This window comes from Capricornis sumatraensis, chromosome 5 (genome assembly GCF_032405125.1).
Source record: "Capricornis sumatraensis isolate serow.1 chromosome 5, serow.2, whole genome shotgun sequence".
Taxonomy (NCBI): domain Eukaryota; kingdom Metazoa; phylum Chordata; class Mammalia; order Artiodactyla; family Bovidae; genus Capricornis; species Capricornis sumatraensis.
In genome coordinates this window covers 124,142,997-124,160,852 of record NC_091073.1, presented here as the reverse complement: position 1 = coordinate 124,160,852, position 17,856 = coordinate 124,142,997, and the positions used below count along the sequence as shown (strand labels likewise).

The following is a 17,856-nucleotide window of genomic DNA, read 5'->3' as shown; positions in this document are numbered from 1 at the left end:
TGGTTGGATGGCATCATCGACTCAATGGACGTGAGTTTGCGCAAACTCCCGGAGACAGTGACAAACAAGGAAGCCTGGTGTTCTGCAGTTCATGGAGCTGCCAAAAGTCAGAGACAACTTAGCGACTGAACAACACTGTCATCTTTATTTCCCTTCTTTGTGTCTTGATGAATCATACTGTATAAAGTTTTATCAGTTTTACCAGTGTTTTCCAAGAACCAGCGTTTGACTTTTTTCTCTGGTATGCGCACTTATTAACTTGCTGACAGGCCCTCGTATCTTTATTATTCCCTCCCTTTTGTGTCCTCTGGTTTCGATGTGGTGTTCTTTTTCTAGCTTGTTAAGCTAGATGTTCAGCCTTCCTTTGTTTAGACTGATTTATTTATGTCTACAAATTTCCCTCTCAGACCTGCTTCATTCCCGTCTTTCAAGTCTAAAGATGTGTTTTTCATTACCATTTAGCCCTAGTTTTTCTAAGGTCTTCTTTTGATTATCTTTTAACTATAAAAGTTTATAGTTTAATTTCCAAACTGTTATTAGTTTTCTGTTCAGCTTGCTAATGATCTCTGGCCTAACTCGTGGTGATCCGAGAGCATACCACATGAATTAAATCCTCTGAAATGTGTTAAGATTTAATTTGTGACTCAGAATCTGATCTTTTTTAGTCAAAGTTTCACTTTCATTTTAAGACGATGCAGATTCTACAGTTATTGGTTTATGCGCTACATATATCATTTACACCATGTATCGATCATGTTATTTAAATATTCTAAATTTTACTATTTCGCATAACTACTTCCCCGGCGGCTATGGTCCATGCAGTCACAAAGTGTCGGACACAACTGAATAAGTAACGCTTTCACTTGTTCTATCAGTTACTGAGAGATGTGTATTAAAATCTCCAGCTATAACTGTGGACTTCACTATATCCCCATTTGTTTATTTCACTGTTCACTTTATCTGTTTCAAGGTTATGTTATTAGGGGCACACCCATTTCAGGTTTTGTCGTCCTATGAGCCTTGCCGTGCGAGTAAACCTACTTCTGTATCAGTGGAGGTCTGCCTGCTCTCTTTTCCTTGATGTCTGCGAGGTATATCCCTGTTTGCATCTGCGTGCTCTCCGAGCTCCGTTTACTGGAGACTTGTTGCCTGCTTCCGGCCTGCTTTTAGGCACACACGGCGTCTGGCGCTCGCGCTCCAGCTGCTTGCTGGCAGCGGGGGCCTCAGTGCCTCCGCCCCTCGCTACCGTCTCAGCTGCTGTGTGGCCCCTGCGCTCTACTTGTGTTTGTCTATAGTTGCCAAGTATCTCTATTATTCCAGTGTCTCCCTTTTGGATCGTCAGTCGTATACTCGGCGATTCTTCCTCTGGTTTTCACCTCATGTGAACAAGGTGCATGCATGTCTCACGGGATCTAACCTCCAGTTCCTATTTCCGTCTCCTCCAGGCGGCGCGAGCCGTCCCTGCAGCCTCATGACTTCTGTGTCATCGTGACGTGTCCTAGTTGTGCACATATGTTCCATGCCACATGCATGATCACTATTTTCTCTGTTTTCAAAGTCAGCATTTGTTTAGCAATTTGTTTGTCATCTTTCCTTCCTGCAGCTTCCTGTTTCCATCTGCGTCATCTTCCTCCTCCCTGAAGATCTCCTTAGGAAGCATTCTCATGGCTATTGATGCCTGAAATCATCTTAATTTTGCTTCACTTTTGAGGATATTTTTGAGAGTACCAAATTCTTTGTTGGCAGTTACTTTTTTTCATCACATTGAAGATGTACGTCCTTATTTCTTTTGAAAAAGTCAGCCTCCAGTCTCACCATAATGCTGCTGAAGGATGAGTCTTTTTCTCTGGGTCCTTTGAAGACTTTTCTTTGTCTTTGCTTTTTAGCAGTTTTGCTGTCATGGGCTTTAGTGTGGTTTTCTTTGTGGTCCTCCTTCTTGGGGTTAGTGGGATTCCTTTAATCTGTTATTATATTTTATCAGTTTCAAAAATTCTTGGCCAGCAGCTCCTCAAATATTTCTTCTACCGTATTCTCTCTCTCCTTTCCTTCTGAAACACCATTTTCACATGATAAGTATCTTCAGCATTTCCTGTACATTTCCTCTTGTTTCTTTATATTTTCCCTTAATTTGTTTCTCCCTAGTTTAGACGTGGGCTTCCCAGGTGGCTCAGTGGTAAAGAAGCCTCAGTGCAGGAAGCACAGGACACACAGATTTGGTCCCTGGGCTGGAAAGATCCCTTGGTGGAGGAAGTGGCGACCTGCTCGGTATTCCTGCCTGGAAAATCCCATCGCCAGAGGAGCGTGGCAGGCTGCAGTCCGTGGGGCTGCCAAGAGTCAGACGATTAAGCGCACATGCACGCAGGGCCTTAGACACAGTCCACCAATCTGTTTTCCAACTTATAATAATACCCTATTTTACTGTGTCTAATCTAACATTTAAACCCAGCTATTTAATTCTTAATTTCACGGGGTTTTTTAATTTTCAATTTTCCATTTGATTTCTACAATTTATTCCATCCTCTAACCAGTATCAGTTCAGTCGCTCAGTCGTGTCTGACTCTTTGCAACCACATGGACTGCAGCACGCCAGGCCTCCCTGTCGGTCACCAACTCCCGGAGCTTGCTCAAACTCATGTCCGTCAAGTCGGTGATGCCATCCAACCATCTCATCCTCTGTCGTCCCTTTCTCCTCCCGCCCTCAATCTTTCCCAGCATCAGGGTCTTTTCCAGTGAGTCAGTTCTTCACATCAGGTGGCCAAAGTGTTGGAGTTTCAGGTGCAGCATCAGTCCTTCCAATGAATATTCAGGACTGATTTCCCTTAGGATGGACTGGTTTGATCTTGCAGTGCAAGGGGCCCTCAAGAGTCTTCTCCAGCACCACAGTTCAAAAGCATCAATTCTTCGGCACTAAGTCAGAAGTAAAGGGAAATATTTATTAGCGCACCACCCTCTAATTTTCTTGGATATATTAATCAGAACCATTTTATAGTCATGTCTTAAAATGCCAGTATCTGGATCTCTTTCTATTCTGTTTGATTTTTGTTTTCCCATTTTTAACTGCATTTGATCATTTGGTACCATTTCTGGCATATTTATTAATTGATTATTGAAGTTACATATAATTAAATTATAGAGGCTTTAGATGGTATTGTACCATAGAGAGGATTTACTCTTTCTAGCAAGATGGGCCAAGCCTGAGCCAGGCAGGGACTGAGTCAGTCTAAGGCTGCATTTCAGGCTCTCTGAAGGCTTGTTTGTCATTATTCCTAAGTCACAGCCCTTTAGGGGCTTCAGATGAAAACCTAGGAATCCTTCTACTCATCCAACACATGAACACCTTGGGAAATGGAAAAAAAGAGAAGGAAACTCTCTTAAGTAACTGCCTGCAGAATTTGAGGCTCCCTGTGGCTTCCTTTTCTCCACTCTGTTGCCTTGAAAGCCTTAACGTCTTTTGTCGTCTGTTCCATTTGGTTACAAGCTCTGGGCCTCCGCTCTCTAATCAGCACTGTGCCCTGAAACCTGGGTTAACCCTCCGCCAGGAGATGAGAGGAGGCTGCCGTGCCCGATGCTCCCTCCACAACAGGGCCCTAGTCCTTTAGGTCCCAGCCGCCTCTGCTGCCCTCCAGAGCTCCGTAGACAACTTTTTAAATCACAGTTGACATGGGAGGGAGGTCAGATAAGTTCCTCTTTGGAGCCACAGGTGGAAGTCTGCTTAGAATATATTTTTTAATATCCTTCAAATTTGTAAACTCTACTTCAACTTAATGATCTTGGAAGTGCATTTGTGTGGAACAGCTTGTCTCCAAACAATTAAAAGTCAGAGTTAAATCAAATATCTAATTAAGTCTTCTCCAAAGCAGAATTTAAGTGCTGTAAAATAATTATAAACAAAATGTTCTTAACATGCTTTAGAGAAGCAAATATCACACAAAGTTAAGTTCAAAGACAGGTCCTTTGAGGTGGGTCTTGCAGGAAGTTTGCTGCAGAGACACATGGTGTTCACATCTGTGAAGTGGGGCTTGTTCTGCAGGCTCAGATGCATCGTGGCTGTGCTATATACATTTATCCCAAAACCCTCTTTCTAGGACTCTGCTCTAAGGCGTGAAGTCAGAAATAAAGGGCAATATTGATACACAGAAATGTGTACCGTAATGCAAAGCAGAAACCATCTTAAATACACAAGGAATACTTAATTTGTTCAGTTCAGTTCAGTTGCTCAGTCGTGTCTGACTCTTTGCAACCCCATGAACTGCAGCACGCCAGGCCTCCCTGTCCATCACCAACTCTCGCAGTCCACACAAACTCATGTCTATTGAGTCGGTGATGCCATCCAGCCATCTCATCCTCTGTGGTCCCCTTCTCCTCCAGCCTTCAATCTTTCCCAGCATCAGGGTATTTTCTGAGTCAGTTCTTTGCATCAGGTGGCCAAAGGACTGGAGTATCAGCTTCAACATCAGTCCTTCCAATGAACACCCAGGACTGACTTCCTTTAGGATGGACTGGTTGGATCTCCTTGCAGTCCAAGGGACTCTCAAGAGTCTTCTCCAACATTGTTCACTTCCATAAAAAAGAAGCTTTAAGAGTGAAGCCACACAGGCATCTGTCGAAGCGTTTAACTCTCCATCTCCTCCCTCTTCCCATGACCCCCATCTCCCCCGTCCTCATCCTCCCTCCCCTTTGCCTTCCTCGCCCCCCTGGCCCTCCCCCACGCCCCCACCCCCCCCACGCCCCTCGCCCTCCCCCACGCCCCCACCCCCCCCACGCCCCTCGCCCTCCCACGCCCCCACCCCCCCCCCCACCTCCCCTCTGCAGGAAGCTGCACTGCACCCGGAACTACATCCACCTGAACCTGTTCCTGTCTTTCATCCTGCGGGCCGTCTCGGTGCTGGTCAAGGATGACGTGCTGTACTCCAGCTCCGGGACGCTGCACTGCCCGGACCTGCCGTCCTCCTGGGTAAGGCTGTACGGGGCCGGGCCCTCTAGGCAGCCTTGTTTACTCCCGCCCTGCCTCCGACCTCCGTCTGGGATGAGGCCCAGAGCCGGCTTCACCGAGGCCCCGAGGTGGTCCGGCCTGCGCTCAGAGCATCTCAGGGCGGCGGGTGCCGCGGGTGAGGGGCACAGGCGCTGCCCGCTGGGAGGTCATGGCCCGAGCACTGACGCAGGCAAGACCAGACTTGCTCGAGGGCACCGCTGGGGGCCCAGCAGCAGCTGTGGGCTGGAAGAAGGGGACACGGGTGGGCACGCGTGGCGCCGTTTTCTCCCCCGTGCCCGGGATTCTGAGCGGTGGATGCTTCCAGCTGGCAGGACGGGTACCACCTGGGGGCGCATGGCCCTGGCACCTGTCCCGGACGCAGTGCGGTGAACGGGCTGCGCAGGGATCCCCAGGACTGGTAGTTTGTGCGGTGCAGGTGGGGCACGCGGTGGACTTAGCGGGGCTTTAGAAGGAAGCTCAGTTTGGCGCGTCCACTGAGCGTGCCGCGGCCCAGTGCTTCCCTCCTCCGGGGTTCTCCATGTCACCCGGTCAGATCCGCTCTTCCACGCGGAGCCAGACCCGGCTCTCCACCGGCAGCCGGCGTGGATGGACCCATTTGCTACCACCGTTCCTCTGGCCTGAAGAGGTCTGAGTCAGGGTCTTTCTAAAACGGTGAAGCCTTTACCACACTGTAGAGCCGGTGCTTCCCGGCCCGCAGGTTACTATACCCCTGGGGACAGCCCCTCCTCGAGGCGTGTGGACTGAGCGCAACAGTAAGGTCAGCAGCGCGGCGCTCCACCCGGACTTCCCACCCCAGGCGGAAGGGGCCCCCCGGCTCTTGTCCCAGGACGGAGTCTCTGCACAGGTGGGGGTCCCTCAGAGGCCAGGACCAGGGAGACCCGGTTCTCCTCCCGCTCAGAAATCTCCCCCTGCTTCTCTGCCTTACTCAGAGCTCCGCTCCAAGGAGCCCTCCTTCCTTAGCTCCTCCTTCATTAAAGGCTGTAGGGACCCTGATGGGCCCACGGACACCAGGCCCTTGGCCTGAGCAGCATGCTGTCCTGCTGTGTAGACAGAGGACCTGGCTGGCTCCAGGCTGAGGGAGGTGGAGGTGGAGGGATGGGGACTTGGATGTCCTTGCCCCGAGTCCCACCTGCCTGGGGCGTTGGGGGCAAACTCAGGTTTGAAACATCTGAACAGGGGTACTCCCAGAGAGGAGGGCAGGAGGTTGGGCTGGGGGCTTGACTTTGCCAAGGGTCCTGGGCTCCACAGCCCAGGATAGAATAGGGGGGCAGAGGGGGGAGAGGGAACAGGAGGAAGGGAAGTGAGCAGAGCCTGTCAACACACACAGGTGCACACGTGCATGCAGACATGCAGCCGTGAGTGCTCACACCCAGGCACACACACACTCTTCACAGTCTCTCCCATCAAGAAAGTTTGGCTCCAAGCCTGGAAGGACAGCTCTGAAGACAGGGGCTTTGAGTGGTGCTGGGGGAGCCCACGTCCTCGAGTGTGGGGCGCTGGCACACAAGACGCCAGAAACCACAGAAGCGGCCGCGGCCGTGGCCCTCACCTCTGCTGCTCGCTGAGCAGTGAGGGCTCCGGGCTTCAGGCCCGCAGAGGAGACAAAGCCTCCTTCCCCAGCCCTGCAGCCGTCACTCCCACACGTTTAAGTAAGATCTCCTGTTTGCTGGCTCTTAGCACCTGCAGACTCTGTAAGTCTCCCCAGGACCGTAGGGAATTGTGTCCCCATAGGGCCCGAGAGGCAAGCGTTTCCAAGTGTGGCCCTGGATTGTGCTTTTGACAGTCATGGAAATGGGAGCAGTTTTCTCATCATTTGCAAGGGGTTGGCCCTCAAAGAAGCCAACTTTATTGGCTCATAAAGTGGACCTAGAGACAGAACCCAGCTTGCATCCTTACCAAGGCCAGCCCCCTCACACACACAGGGGCCTCCTTGTCTGCACTCCTTGGTTTGGGTTTCATCTAAACTGTGGAAACTGCGCTGCAGTCTGGAGAAAAGAAGCGACCCAAGGGCCACCTGAAGCTGACCTTCAGCAGGACCTCCTGCAGACCCTGGGGCTCAGTGCCCTGCACGCCTGGCTGCCGTGGGTGGTAGAGGCTCCCAGAAGGCACAGGACTGGCCAAGGACCCGCTGGGAACCAAGCAGGGTGCAGTCCTGGCCGCTGGCCTCTTGGCCTTCCCACGACTGAAGGTCGGCAGACAGCCCCTCACCCCAGACCCTCTGCCCTTGGAGTGTGTTGATGGCGTACGAGCTGCAGGGACGAAGTGCAGACATGGCATTTTAAACCTTTTACCGAGAAGAAGGAACTGGAATCATCTTAAACACACTTTGTCTTTTTTCCTCCTTCAACAGTTCATCTTGGAGACTTTCTGAGTCTACCAGGGTCCCAGGGTCTCCTTTGAATCTGGAAGGTGTGATGTAGTCTGTGTGACCATCCCGCCAGTAACAGACACACCTTGGTTTCTATTTCTGCCACCACTCGGTCAGGGGGGACTGGCGAGAGACTGGAGGCGGTGAAGGGCACATGTATCTCAGCTGTAACAAGCAGAGCTGGGCGCCGTGGGCACCGCGTGTGCAGGGTGCTCCTGCCCCGGCCCCAGGGCTCGCCGTGGGCTCCTTCTCCCCCAACACCCAGACCCGCCTCTGCCACTGTTCCAGCAGGGGGCGCCAGTCCCAGGGCCTCATCGTTGGGTTTTACGAGCCTCTTCCCACTCACCCGGCCAGCCCCGCGTCCTCCACGTGCCGCATGCCCGCCCCACACCCGGCCCTGGTGAACCTTAACCGCCTTGGAAAGAACAGAGCAGGAGAAACCTAGTGCCAGGCAACGTCCTGGCGACGTGGAGCCGCTCCAGGTCAGAGCTCCTCGCAGCCGGCGCCCGCCTGGAAGGCTGCCGCGCGTTTCTTGCCTGCCCGCCAGGTGCACACGTGTGGGTCTGTCCACACGTCATCCGTGTGTCCACCGCATCTGTCCACGAGTGTGTATTTGGGCACCAGGCTGTAAAGATACAGAACAATAGAAATACAAGTGCTGGGGGGTTGTTTTCAGTGCGTTTATATAAGCTTAGTGATCTAAAGCCTAAATTTCCCCTTTCTAAACACCTGAGGAAATCCTTTGTTCGGTGGGTTTCTCTTGTTTTTTACTTTATTCTCGTCTGTTGTTAAGAGTACACAGGGAGGAGGGAGAGAGGAGGGAAGTGGGAGTGAGCGGAGGGTTAGTGGAGACGAGGCGGCCGGGCCCCGCGCGGTCGCTCAGGGGGAGCGTCCCCTCGGGCGTGGGGTGCGTCTGCCCGGCCGAGCCGCCGTCCGCAGCCTGCGGGCCTCGCCGCACAAGCACGCGCTCACGCTCGCGCCTCCGGGAGGCACCTCCGCGCGCCTCGCGCAGCAGGGACCCGGAGCGGCGGCAGGGCCTCCGGGAGGCGCCTCGCGCAGCAGGGACCCGGAGCGGCGGCCGTGGGCCTCCGGGAGGCGCCTCGCGCAGCAGGGACCCGGAGCGGCGGCCGTGGGCCTCCGGGAGGCGCCGCGCGCAGCAGGGACCCGGAGCGGCGGCCGTGGGCCTCCGGGAGGCGCCTCGCGCAGCAGGGACCCGGAGCGGCGGCCGTGGGCCTCCGGGAGGCGCCGCGCGCAGCAGGGACCCGGAGCGGCGGCCGTGGGCCTCCGGGAGGCACCGCGCGCAGCAGGGACCCGGAGCGGTGGCAGGGCCTCCGGGAGGCGCCTCGCGCAGCAGGGACCCGGAGCGGCGGCCGTGAGCCTCCGGGAGGCACCTCGCGCAGCAGGGACCCTGAGCGGCGGCCGTGGGCCTCCGGGAGGCACCGCGCGCAGCAGGGACCCGGAGCGGCGGCCGTGGGCCTCCGGGAGGCACCGCGCGCAGCAGGGACCCGGAGCGGTGGCCGTGGGCCTCCGGGAGGCGCCTCGCGCAGCAGGGACCCGGAGCGGCGGCGTGGCGCGCGCTCACGCGGCCCCTCCCCGTGCAGGTGGGCTGCAAGCTGAGCCTGGTGTTTTTCCAGTACTGCATCATGGCCAACTTCTACTGGCTGCTGGCGGAGGGGCTCTACCTCCACAGCCTGCTCGTGGTCATCTTCGCCCCCGGCCGGCGCTTCCGGGCCTACCTCCTGATCGGATGGGGTAAGGACTCGCCCTGCCTGCTAGGGGCTCCCTCGGACCTGCCCGCAAAGACGCTCTCCGCTCAGAAAAACCCTGGGCTGCCCCTGGAGGGAGAGTTTCAACACCTTAATGTTTCCGAAGCCAGAAAGTGAAAGTGAAAGTCGCTCAGTTGTATCCAACTCATTGCAACCCCATGGACTAGTCCATGGAATTCGAAGCATTCTTACTGGAGTGGGTAGCCTTTCCCTTCTCCAGGGGATCTTCCCGACCCAGGGATGGAACCCAGGTCTCGCCCATTGTAGGCGGATTCTTTCCTAGCTGAGCCACCTGGGAAGCCCTGGAGCCTGGTTTAAAACCGTTGTGACTCTCATTCCTCGGGTGAACCCCAACCAGGGCGGGGGGTGGGGGGGGATCAGAAAGAAAGGGGCCTGGGAGAAGAAGCAGGGAGACCGTCCCCAGTGAGGCCCCCTAACATGCTCACCAGCGGGGCTCTGCCCAAGCTGGAATCAGAAAGGGGTGAAGCTGCAGGCCCCCACCTTCGCAATGAGGGGTGCCCCTTCAGGTCTCTGCCAAGTCGGGACACAGCCTCTCCAGCATGTTGGTACTAACATCCAGAAACACATGCGTTTCAGGCCTGTGAAGCCTTCAAACACGTATTAAATTATCTTCGCTGCTTAGTAAGGTGTGAGGGTAAGCCTGTATTTATGAAGCCGCCGCCACCGCCGCCAAGTCACTTCAGTCGTGTCTGACTCTGTGCAACCCCATAGACAGCAGCCCACCAGGCTCCTCTGTCCATGGGATTTTCCAGGCAAGAGTAGTGGAGTGGGGTGCCATTGCCTTCTCTGTATTTATGAAGAGTTTCCATTAATCTGTCCGTCAGAAAGCCCTTGTCCCCGCTGGCGGGGGCTCACAAAGGCTCCCATGTGCGTCCCCATCAGGCTGGTCCAGGTGGCCAGCGCTGGGCCGGGGTGACCGGGTATCTCTCTGCAGGCATCCCCACCGTCTGCACGGGTGCGTGGACTGTGGCCCGGCTCTTGCTGGAGGACACGGGGTGAGTGCTGTGCCTGTGGCTGAGGGGGAGCGCCGCTGACGGAGGGCCTGGCCGAGCCGGAGGGCAGCTTTGTGTCTGGGCAGAAGGCAGCCTCTGGATGTTCGGGGAGGACTCAGGGCGGGGGGCTCGGAGAGGGGCCACAGTGCAGGTGGAGCTGAACGGGGGCTGGCCTCAGAGCAGGGCTGGCATCCGCCAGGCAGAGACAGAGCCCTGTCTTAGGGAGACTGGTGTGGCCCGGAGCCCAGCGGGAGCCCAGCGGGAGGGCATCCGGGCTCAGCCCTCTGAGGCCCTGCGGCTGGGCCAGGCCCGGACGCTTCTGCTGTGTGCACGGTGGGGCAGGCCGTGCCCAGCCTGAGGCACCCCAGCTCCCGCCGTGGAGCCCAGCAGCTGCTGTGCCTCGTGCGGGCCCGGGTCCACCAGCCACCCCGTCCCAGCCGTCCCCTGCCAGTAACAAACACCCCAAGCATGGCGCTCACACAGCTCCAGCTTACCGGTGTGCTTCCGTCCCTGGCTCTTTGGTGAGCTCTCCAGCTCAGTCTCGCTCACTCACCTGCCGTGGGCACCTACTGGCAGGGGAGGCCGGGGCTTCGGGTCTAGACAGGCCACGCCGAGTCACACGGACTCCACGCCCTCCTGTCGGAACCAGCCAGGCTCAGGACAAGGGTGGGCCTGCTCTGCTGGGAGGGGTGTGGGTTAACAGGGAATCGGGGGGCGTTGTACAAGCCTGCTGTGCCAGCTTCCTCTCGGAGACAGGGCCTGGCAATCAGGAGGGGCCACCTGACAAACCTGTGAGTCGGGCTCGTCGTGGTCGGGCTGGCTTGTTCGGCGAGCCCAGCGTAAGGGGTGCGGCCACGGGCATGTGTAATCCTCCTGTGCTTGGTTTGTAGATGGAATCCGTGATAATGTGATTTTCCTTCTCTTTCTTCAATAGTTGCTGGGATACCAATGACCACAGTGTTCCTTGGTGGGTTATACGAACACCAATTTTAATTTCTATTATAGTAAGTGACTTCTGTGTGGAAACCTGAGTTACCACCAGGTTGCACTTGGGCAGAGAGCCCTGTGGTGAATACAGATGGCCCCATTCCACTCGGCCTCTCGAGACAAGAGTCCCAGGCTGAGCTCTTCCACGGGGGCTCTGCCCACCGTCAGGAGGAGGGGGAGGGTGAGAGGGAGACATGCCTTCGGGGGGGGGAGGGTCACGGTCAGCTCCCCCAGGTGTGCAGCCTTGGATCTGAACTGGATTTCCATCTGTGGATTGCACGTCTTAATGTTCTCAACTTAACTGCCACAGCCTGGGGTCAACACATAGGTGACGCCACAGACAGACTGCCCTGCTCGAACTTGGGGGGTGGGCAAGGGGAGCAGACCCCAGCTGGGCAGGGCACCGGCGCTCCTGAGCCAGCGGGGCCCAGAGCCCCATTTTGGGTGGGGCTGAGCCGCAGATATCCAGGCCTCGCCGCCTCCCTTGCAGGGGGCCTTCACACCCTGAAATGTCATCTCTTTTTGTGCAGGTCAATTTCATCCTTTTTGTTAGTATTATACGAATTTTACTGCAGAAGTTGACGTCCCCAGACGTCGGCGGCAACGATCAGTCACAGTACAAGTGAGTATGTGTTTAGAGCCAGCTTGGAACCACCCTCACCAGCCTCACGCAGCCTGATAACTTGGAGTACCTGTGTGGAGAGCAGAGAAACGGGGGCTCGGGGATCCACACATGACCCCACGTCTTCTCCTTTAGTCACAGGAGTGTGCCCTTGGCCAATTTACAGGGACCCCCGGACACGGAGTGACTTGCCCAAAGGCTAGCATCGCCATGGCTGAGTCCTTCCCTTGCCCCCAGTGTGGACACCCTCTAGGGAGCTGGGTGCTGGAGTGCTCTGCCCACTCTCCTGTTTGTGCCCTGACCTATCCTCCTTGGCCACGCTTGCTCGCATTTCATATTTGGTTCTGTCCTCCCCGTGGGGCCGCAGGGTCCAGGCAGCACCTCGTGCGGGCCTTGTGCTTGATAACAGCTGTTTGGTGTTTGTTGCTTGAATGGTAACAGGAAGGTGGATATCATCTCCCTCGTGAGAAAGAGAGCAGAGTTTAAATAATCACCCACCCTCATCCACCTAATTAACAAGGACTGAGAACTCTGTAAGGAACTGGAAGACTCTGTAAATGTCTATCAGGAATTTATAAAGAACAAATAAAGTCTGCAACTCGAGTGTAAACTAAAACTCGGTTCAGTGTGGAGGGGCTGGTGCAGCTGGTCCAGCCTTGGGTTCAGGCAAACAGGGGTGGGAATTGCAGACCCCGACAATGTGTGGCCCCAGGGGGCTACCCGCCCACCCCAGGAGGGTGGGCCCCCTCAGCTGCGTCCGTCCCTTCCCTCCTTGAGACGCAGGGTGGCCTGGGGGGACATTCAGGTGGCCTCCCCTGAGGTGGGCGGCCCAGTGCTGGTTCTGTACCAGCTGGAGGCCCAGGGGAGGTGACCACCCTGCACCCCGCCTGCCTCCTCACCTTGGAGTGGAGATGCTGGCAGGAAGACAGCCACTATTATTTGGGGGGGCTCCAAAATCACTGCAGATGGTGACTGCAGCCATGAAATTAAAAGACGCTTACTCCTTGGAAGGAAAGTTATGACCAACCTAGATAGCATATTCAAAACCAGAGACATTACTTTGCCGACTAAGGTCCGTCTAGTCAAGGCTATGGTTTTTCCTATGGTTGTGTATGGATGTGAGAGTTGGACTGTGAAGAAGGCTGAGCCATGCGTTTGAACTGTGGTGTTGGAGAAGACTCTTGAGAGTCCCTTGGACTGCAGGGAGACCCAACCAGTCCATTCTGAAGGAGATCAGTCCTGGGATTTCTTTGGAAGGAATGATGCTAAAGCTGAAGCTCCAGTACTTTGGCCACCTCATGCGAAGAGTTGACTCACTGGAAAAGACTCTGATGCTGGGAGGGATTGGGGGCAGGAGGAGAAGCGGACGACCGAGGATGAGATGGCTGGATGGCATCACGGACTCGATGGACGTGAGTCTGAGTGAACTCTGGGAGTTGGTGATGGACAGGGAGGCCTGGTGTGCTGCGATTCATGGGATCACAAAGAGTCAGATATGACTGAGCGACTGAACTGAACTGAACTGAAGGCTGTGAGCGCTGATAGAGGGAATCTTCAGAAGAAGCTTAGTGCCCGGCCCCAGCAGGTGCTGTGATGGGGTGTGTAAGCATACACACGTGACCGGGCCCCAGTAAGTGCCGTGATGGGGTGTGTAAGCACGCACACGTGACCGGGCCCCGGGCTGCGGCAGGCTCTGCCCGGCCCTCGGTGGGCTCAGGCCACAGGGGAGCAGCCTTCCTCCGGCACTGTCACCGCCCGGGCTGCTCCCAGACCAGCTGCAGCCCCGGCCACCCCCCGACGGCACTCCCAGGTTCCGCAGGTCTCGCTCACTGCCCCCTTGACCTTTCCTTTGGGCTCTGGGGAGCGATCGTAAGTGGATGGTAGACAGCGGTGCTTTTGTTTTGGAAACAAGATTACGTGCGGATAATAGAATCTACTCTTTGTCCAGAGTAACAAAAGCAGAGCTATCCGTGGTGCTCGCCTGGCTGTATTTTGGCGTGTTTTCCGTCTCCATCTCATAGCAGAAGTGACAGATCCCAGGCACAGGGCCCCAGGGGTCCCGCCTCTAAGCCCCTGTTCTAGAGACCAGCAGAGTGTCAACCACAGGAGTCCAGGCAGATCCCTCTGACATCTGCCTAATGGGCTGCTCCCTGCAGAACCCCAGCCTCACTCGCCAGGCAGACACCGGCCACGGTGCTGAAGGCCGTGAGGCCACCATGTGCTGTGGTCAGACAGTCAGGCCTGCACATGCCAGTAGGGGCTCCTGAGGCCTCCTGGCCCAGCGAGGCCCTGGTCACACGCACAGCTGGGGCAGAGCTCGGGCAGATCACCCAATACGAGGAAACCGCTTGTGAACTCTGCAGGTGTCTCAAAATACGTGAACAAAGGGGTGACTTCTTTCTGAGTATTCCGTTCAGTTCAGTTCAGTTGCTTAGTTTGTCTGTTTGTGACCCCATGGACTGCAGCACGCCAGGCTGCCTGTCCTTCACTGTCTCCTAGAGTTTTCTCAAACTCATGTCCATTGAGTCAGTGATGCCATCCAACCATCTAATCCTCTGTCGTCCCCTTCTCCTCCTGCTTTCGATCTCTCCCGGCATCAGGGTCTTCCCAAGTACTGGCGCCAACCCAGCAGAGCAGGTGGAGAGGAGCCGGAGGCGCCCCTCCCTTGGTTCCCTCCACGTTGCCAGGGTGAGGCTGGTCATCGGGACGGTGGCTGGTGGGGTCATGAGGGGGCCCAGCCGCTGCCTGTCTGCCCATCCTCCAGGTGACCCCAGGCTCCTGACCCTCAGGCCGTGTTGGGGTCACTGCATCAGATACAGCCACGAGGACTCCCCTGGGAAGAGGCCAGGTCACCTGCAGAGACCTGATGTAACTGGGTGGGGGGCAGCTTGGATTCCAAGTCTAAAGAGCCCCCCGATGACTCTCGTGTGCAGCTGTGAGAGTCCCTGGCTCACGGCAGGTTCTCCAAGGGGGTTCCGCTGAGCAGCTGCAGCGCCTCTGTGCACCTGAAGCAGCTTCTCGGGCTGAGGCCCAGACGCTGAGTCAGAGGCAGCCTGCTGCCCCTGGTGCCAGGGCCGGTGCAGCGGCCTGGGAAATGCTGACTTAGCGGAGATGACCTGTACCTGGTTGGGGCGTGGGACAGGCTTGGGGGCAGGTAGGACTGAGTTCAGCTGTCTTGCTTTCAACACCACTGCAGTGAGAAGAAAGTGTGCTCTTTGGTTAGGAGGGTAAGAGCTCCGCAGCAGGGAAGTGAGATCGGATCCAAGCTCTCCCACTCCTCAGGTGTCTGGTCCCCCCAGCAGGGTCGCCTGCAGGACCTGTCCATGGCCGTCAGGGGGACACGGTCTCGCTTGTGCCCAGGGGCAGCCTTGCAGCACCTGCTCTTTGGATCTGAAACTAAAACTCGCCCCGTCCTCCAGATGCTGGGGATGCTCTCCCCATCTCTGCTGCTAAACGAGGGACACACAGGGCTGTCTCACCTGCTCAGACCAGTGCCGCCCTTTCCGACTGGCCAAGATTCCCGAGAGGGCTTTGCTGCTCTGCGGGGCAGAGTGGTGCTCGCCCCTGCGTTTGCATACCCTCCCGGACGGGCAGAGGTGTGGCTGCGTAGGGAGGCCCTCGGTTGGCCAGAGCTGACCGCTGTCTCCGCTGCAGGAGGCTGGCCAAGTCCACGCTGCTGCTCATCCCGCTGTTTGGAGTCCACTACATGGTGTTTGCTGGCTTTCCAAACGGCATCTCCTCCAAATACCAGATTCTGTTCGAGCTGTGCCTCGGATCCTTTCAGGTGCGGCTGGCGGGGCCGCGCGTCCCAGGCGGGAACGGGGCGGGGGGCGGAGGGGCCGCAGCCTCTGACCAGCACCTTCTCCCTTTCAGGGCCTGGCAGTGGCGGTTCTCTACTGCTTCCTCAACAGCGAGGTGAGTCCCGGGGGAGCACAGGCTCCTGGCTTGAGGGGGATTCCTTAAAACACCCCTAAAGGACCTGCTTCCGTGGGGGCTCAGACAGTAAAGAATCCACCTGCAGTGAAGGAGACCCGGGTTCGATCCCTGGGTTAGGAAGATCCCCTGGAGGAGGACATGGCAACCCACTCCAGTATTCTTGCCTGGAAAATCCATGGACGGAGGAGCCTGGTGGGCTGCAGTCCATGAGGTCACAAAAGAGTTGGACACGACTGACTGACTTCACTTCAAAAGACCTGGATCCGGTCCACCTTCTAGAGGTCACCCTGCCGGGGTCACTGCCGCTGCCGGTGCCCACGGCTCTCAGCTCAGCCCACCATGCGTCTCAGCTGCCTCTGGCTCTGGGTCAGAGCACACTTCTCTGGCACCCCTTGCGTCCCCGTCCTCTCCTGGTTCCCAAGCCCACTTGACCCCGTCCACGGATATCACAGCTTCCACACCCAAAAGTGGGCTGCAGGGGGAGATTTGCTCCGGGAGCCGCAGGGGAGATTTGCTCCGGGAGCCGCGGGGGAGATTTGCTCCGGGGCTGCAGGCCCCCAGCTCCCACCACTGAGCCCACACCGCCGTGCCCCTCCCCAGGTGCAGAGCGAGCTGAGACGCACGTGGCGTGGCCTGTGGCCCAGCCGGCCCTCCGCCCGGGACTACCGGCTGCACAGTTCGTCCATCTCCAGGACCGGCTCCGACGGCGCCCTGCAGGGTCCCCGCGGCTCCCGGGCCCCATCCCTGCTGCAGACGGAGACCTCAGTCATCTAAGGGTGCCTCAGTGGGGGCCCGAACAGACTCGGCGCTGACCCCCCAGAGCCAGGCCTGGCTGACCCCCCGGGGGACTGGGGGACCTCGAAACCACCTGGGACTTAAAGCTCAAGACTGTCAAACTCCAGCAGTCAGACGCTTTCTATTTCACGTTGTTTGGCCATGCAGACAGACCCATTTTCAAAGAGACTAGCAAAGACCACAGTGGTAGAACCCAGGACTTGGGTCCAGCGACTCTGGAAGAAAGGAGGGGTTTTCTAATCTCAGCGCCAGTTCTCGGGGGGCACAGGCCTGAGCTGGGGCACTGGCCCTCAGGGACGTGGTTACCCCCCGTCTCTGCATGACCTGCATTGCTGGTCTCCCACCCCCAGTCACGGGGGCGGCCCACCCCGCTGGCTGCAGGACATGTGGGCCTCCCCCGACTCTGAGGGCTTCCACGGAGCCTCCCGCAAGCTCAGCTGGGCCCCTCGCCTCCGCACCCCCGGGCGCCCGCGGCCCCACCCTGCTCGCACCACATCCGGGCTCTTGCCTCTCTGCTGCTGCGCTCGGTTCCCCAGCCGCTCTGTGGCATCAGGCCCCACTTACCAAGGAGACCATGGAGCCTTCGTCTTGGGGCATCACAGACCTGAGCGTGGGTGCCTGTCATCAGGGCGGCTGGCGCAGGGCCGGGGGGCAGGGCTCGCTGAGGAGTGGGCTGGACGGCCGGGGCAAGACTGGGAGGCTTGTCACCCAGCAGAAGCCCCCTGGGGGTGTGCCTGGCCCCCAGTGAGAGGAGCCGGGCCCAAGAGCGTGGGGCAGCCGCGGGGGGCCCGGCAGCAGTGTCCCAGCTCAGACAGCGAGCAAGCGTCTCTGGGCCGCCGTCTGGCATGGGTGCTGCATAAGCACCCGGGAGTCTGTTAGCTGCCAGCGCCAAGGCTGCGAGCCTGACTGGTGGTCCGGCCAGAGGGTAGCAGAGGGGAGACTGCCTGTCACTACCCGTTATCAGGACAGAGGTGACCGAAGTGCCCCACGTGTCACCGCAAAGTGCTGTAAACGCGTGCCTAGAATGCCGCCGTGTGTGGCCACTTGAATAAAGCCCATTTCGTGTCTGTTTGCTGGCTGACTCTGATAGCATCAACATCTTGAGGACGTTCAGAGGAAGCCTTCCCGCCTGTGAAGAGGAGCTCGGGCAGAGGGTGGGCCGGTGGGGACAGGTGGGCGGCAGCTCAGGCCTCTGGACTCCGTGGCTTCCTGGGCGCTGGCACCAGTCGGAACTGCTCCTTACAGGCCTGGTCAGTGACGTGTCCATGCAGGGGCTCCCAGCACCCCGGAGGCGGGGAGGGGGCTGCCGCTCCCAACACAAACACCCTCGCTCCACGGAACCTGGGAACCTGTTCACCAGGGCAGGGCTGAGCACA

At 57.4% G+C, this 17,856-nt stretch overlaps 1 protein-coding gene across 1 annotated transcript in view; it reads left to right on the top strand.

Annotated features, from left to right (window-relative positions):
* Nucleotides 1-17,457, top strand: part of VIPR2 (vasoactive intestinal peptide receptor 2) — a 67,578-nt gene extending 50,121 nt beyond the window's left edge. The window contains exons 6-13 of the mRNA XM_068972637.1: nt 4,813-4,954; nt 8,963-9,113; nt 10,083-10,143; nt 11,075-11,144; nt 11,658-11,749; nt 15,404-15,533; nt 15,623-15,664; nt 16,286-17,457. Of these exons, the coding sequence (XP_068828738.1) occupies nt 4,813-4,954; nt 8,963-9,113; nt 10,083-10,143; nt 11,075-11,144; nt 11,658-11,749; nt 15,404-15,533; nt 15,623-15,664; nt 16,286-16,459 (862 nt within the window). The 3' untranslated portion in view covers nt 16,460-17,457. The remainder of the gene's footprint in view (nt 1-4,812; nt 4,955-8,962; nt 9,114-10,082; nt 10,144-11,074; nt 11,145-11,657; nt 11,750-15,403; nt 15,534-15,622; nt 15,665-16,285) is intronic.
* Nucleotides 17,458-17,856: the final 399 nt, after the last annotated feature.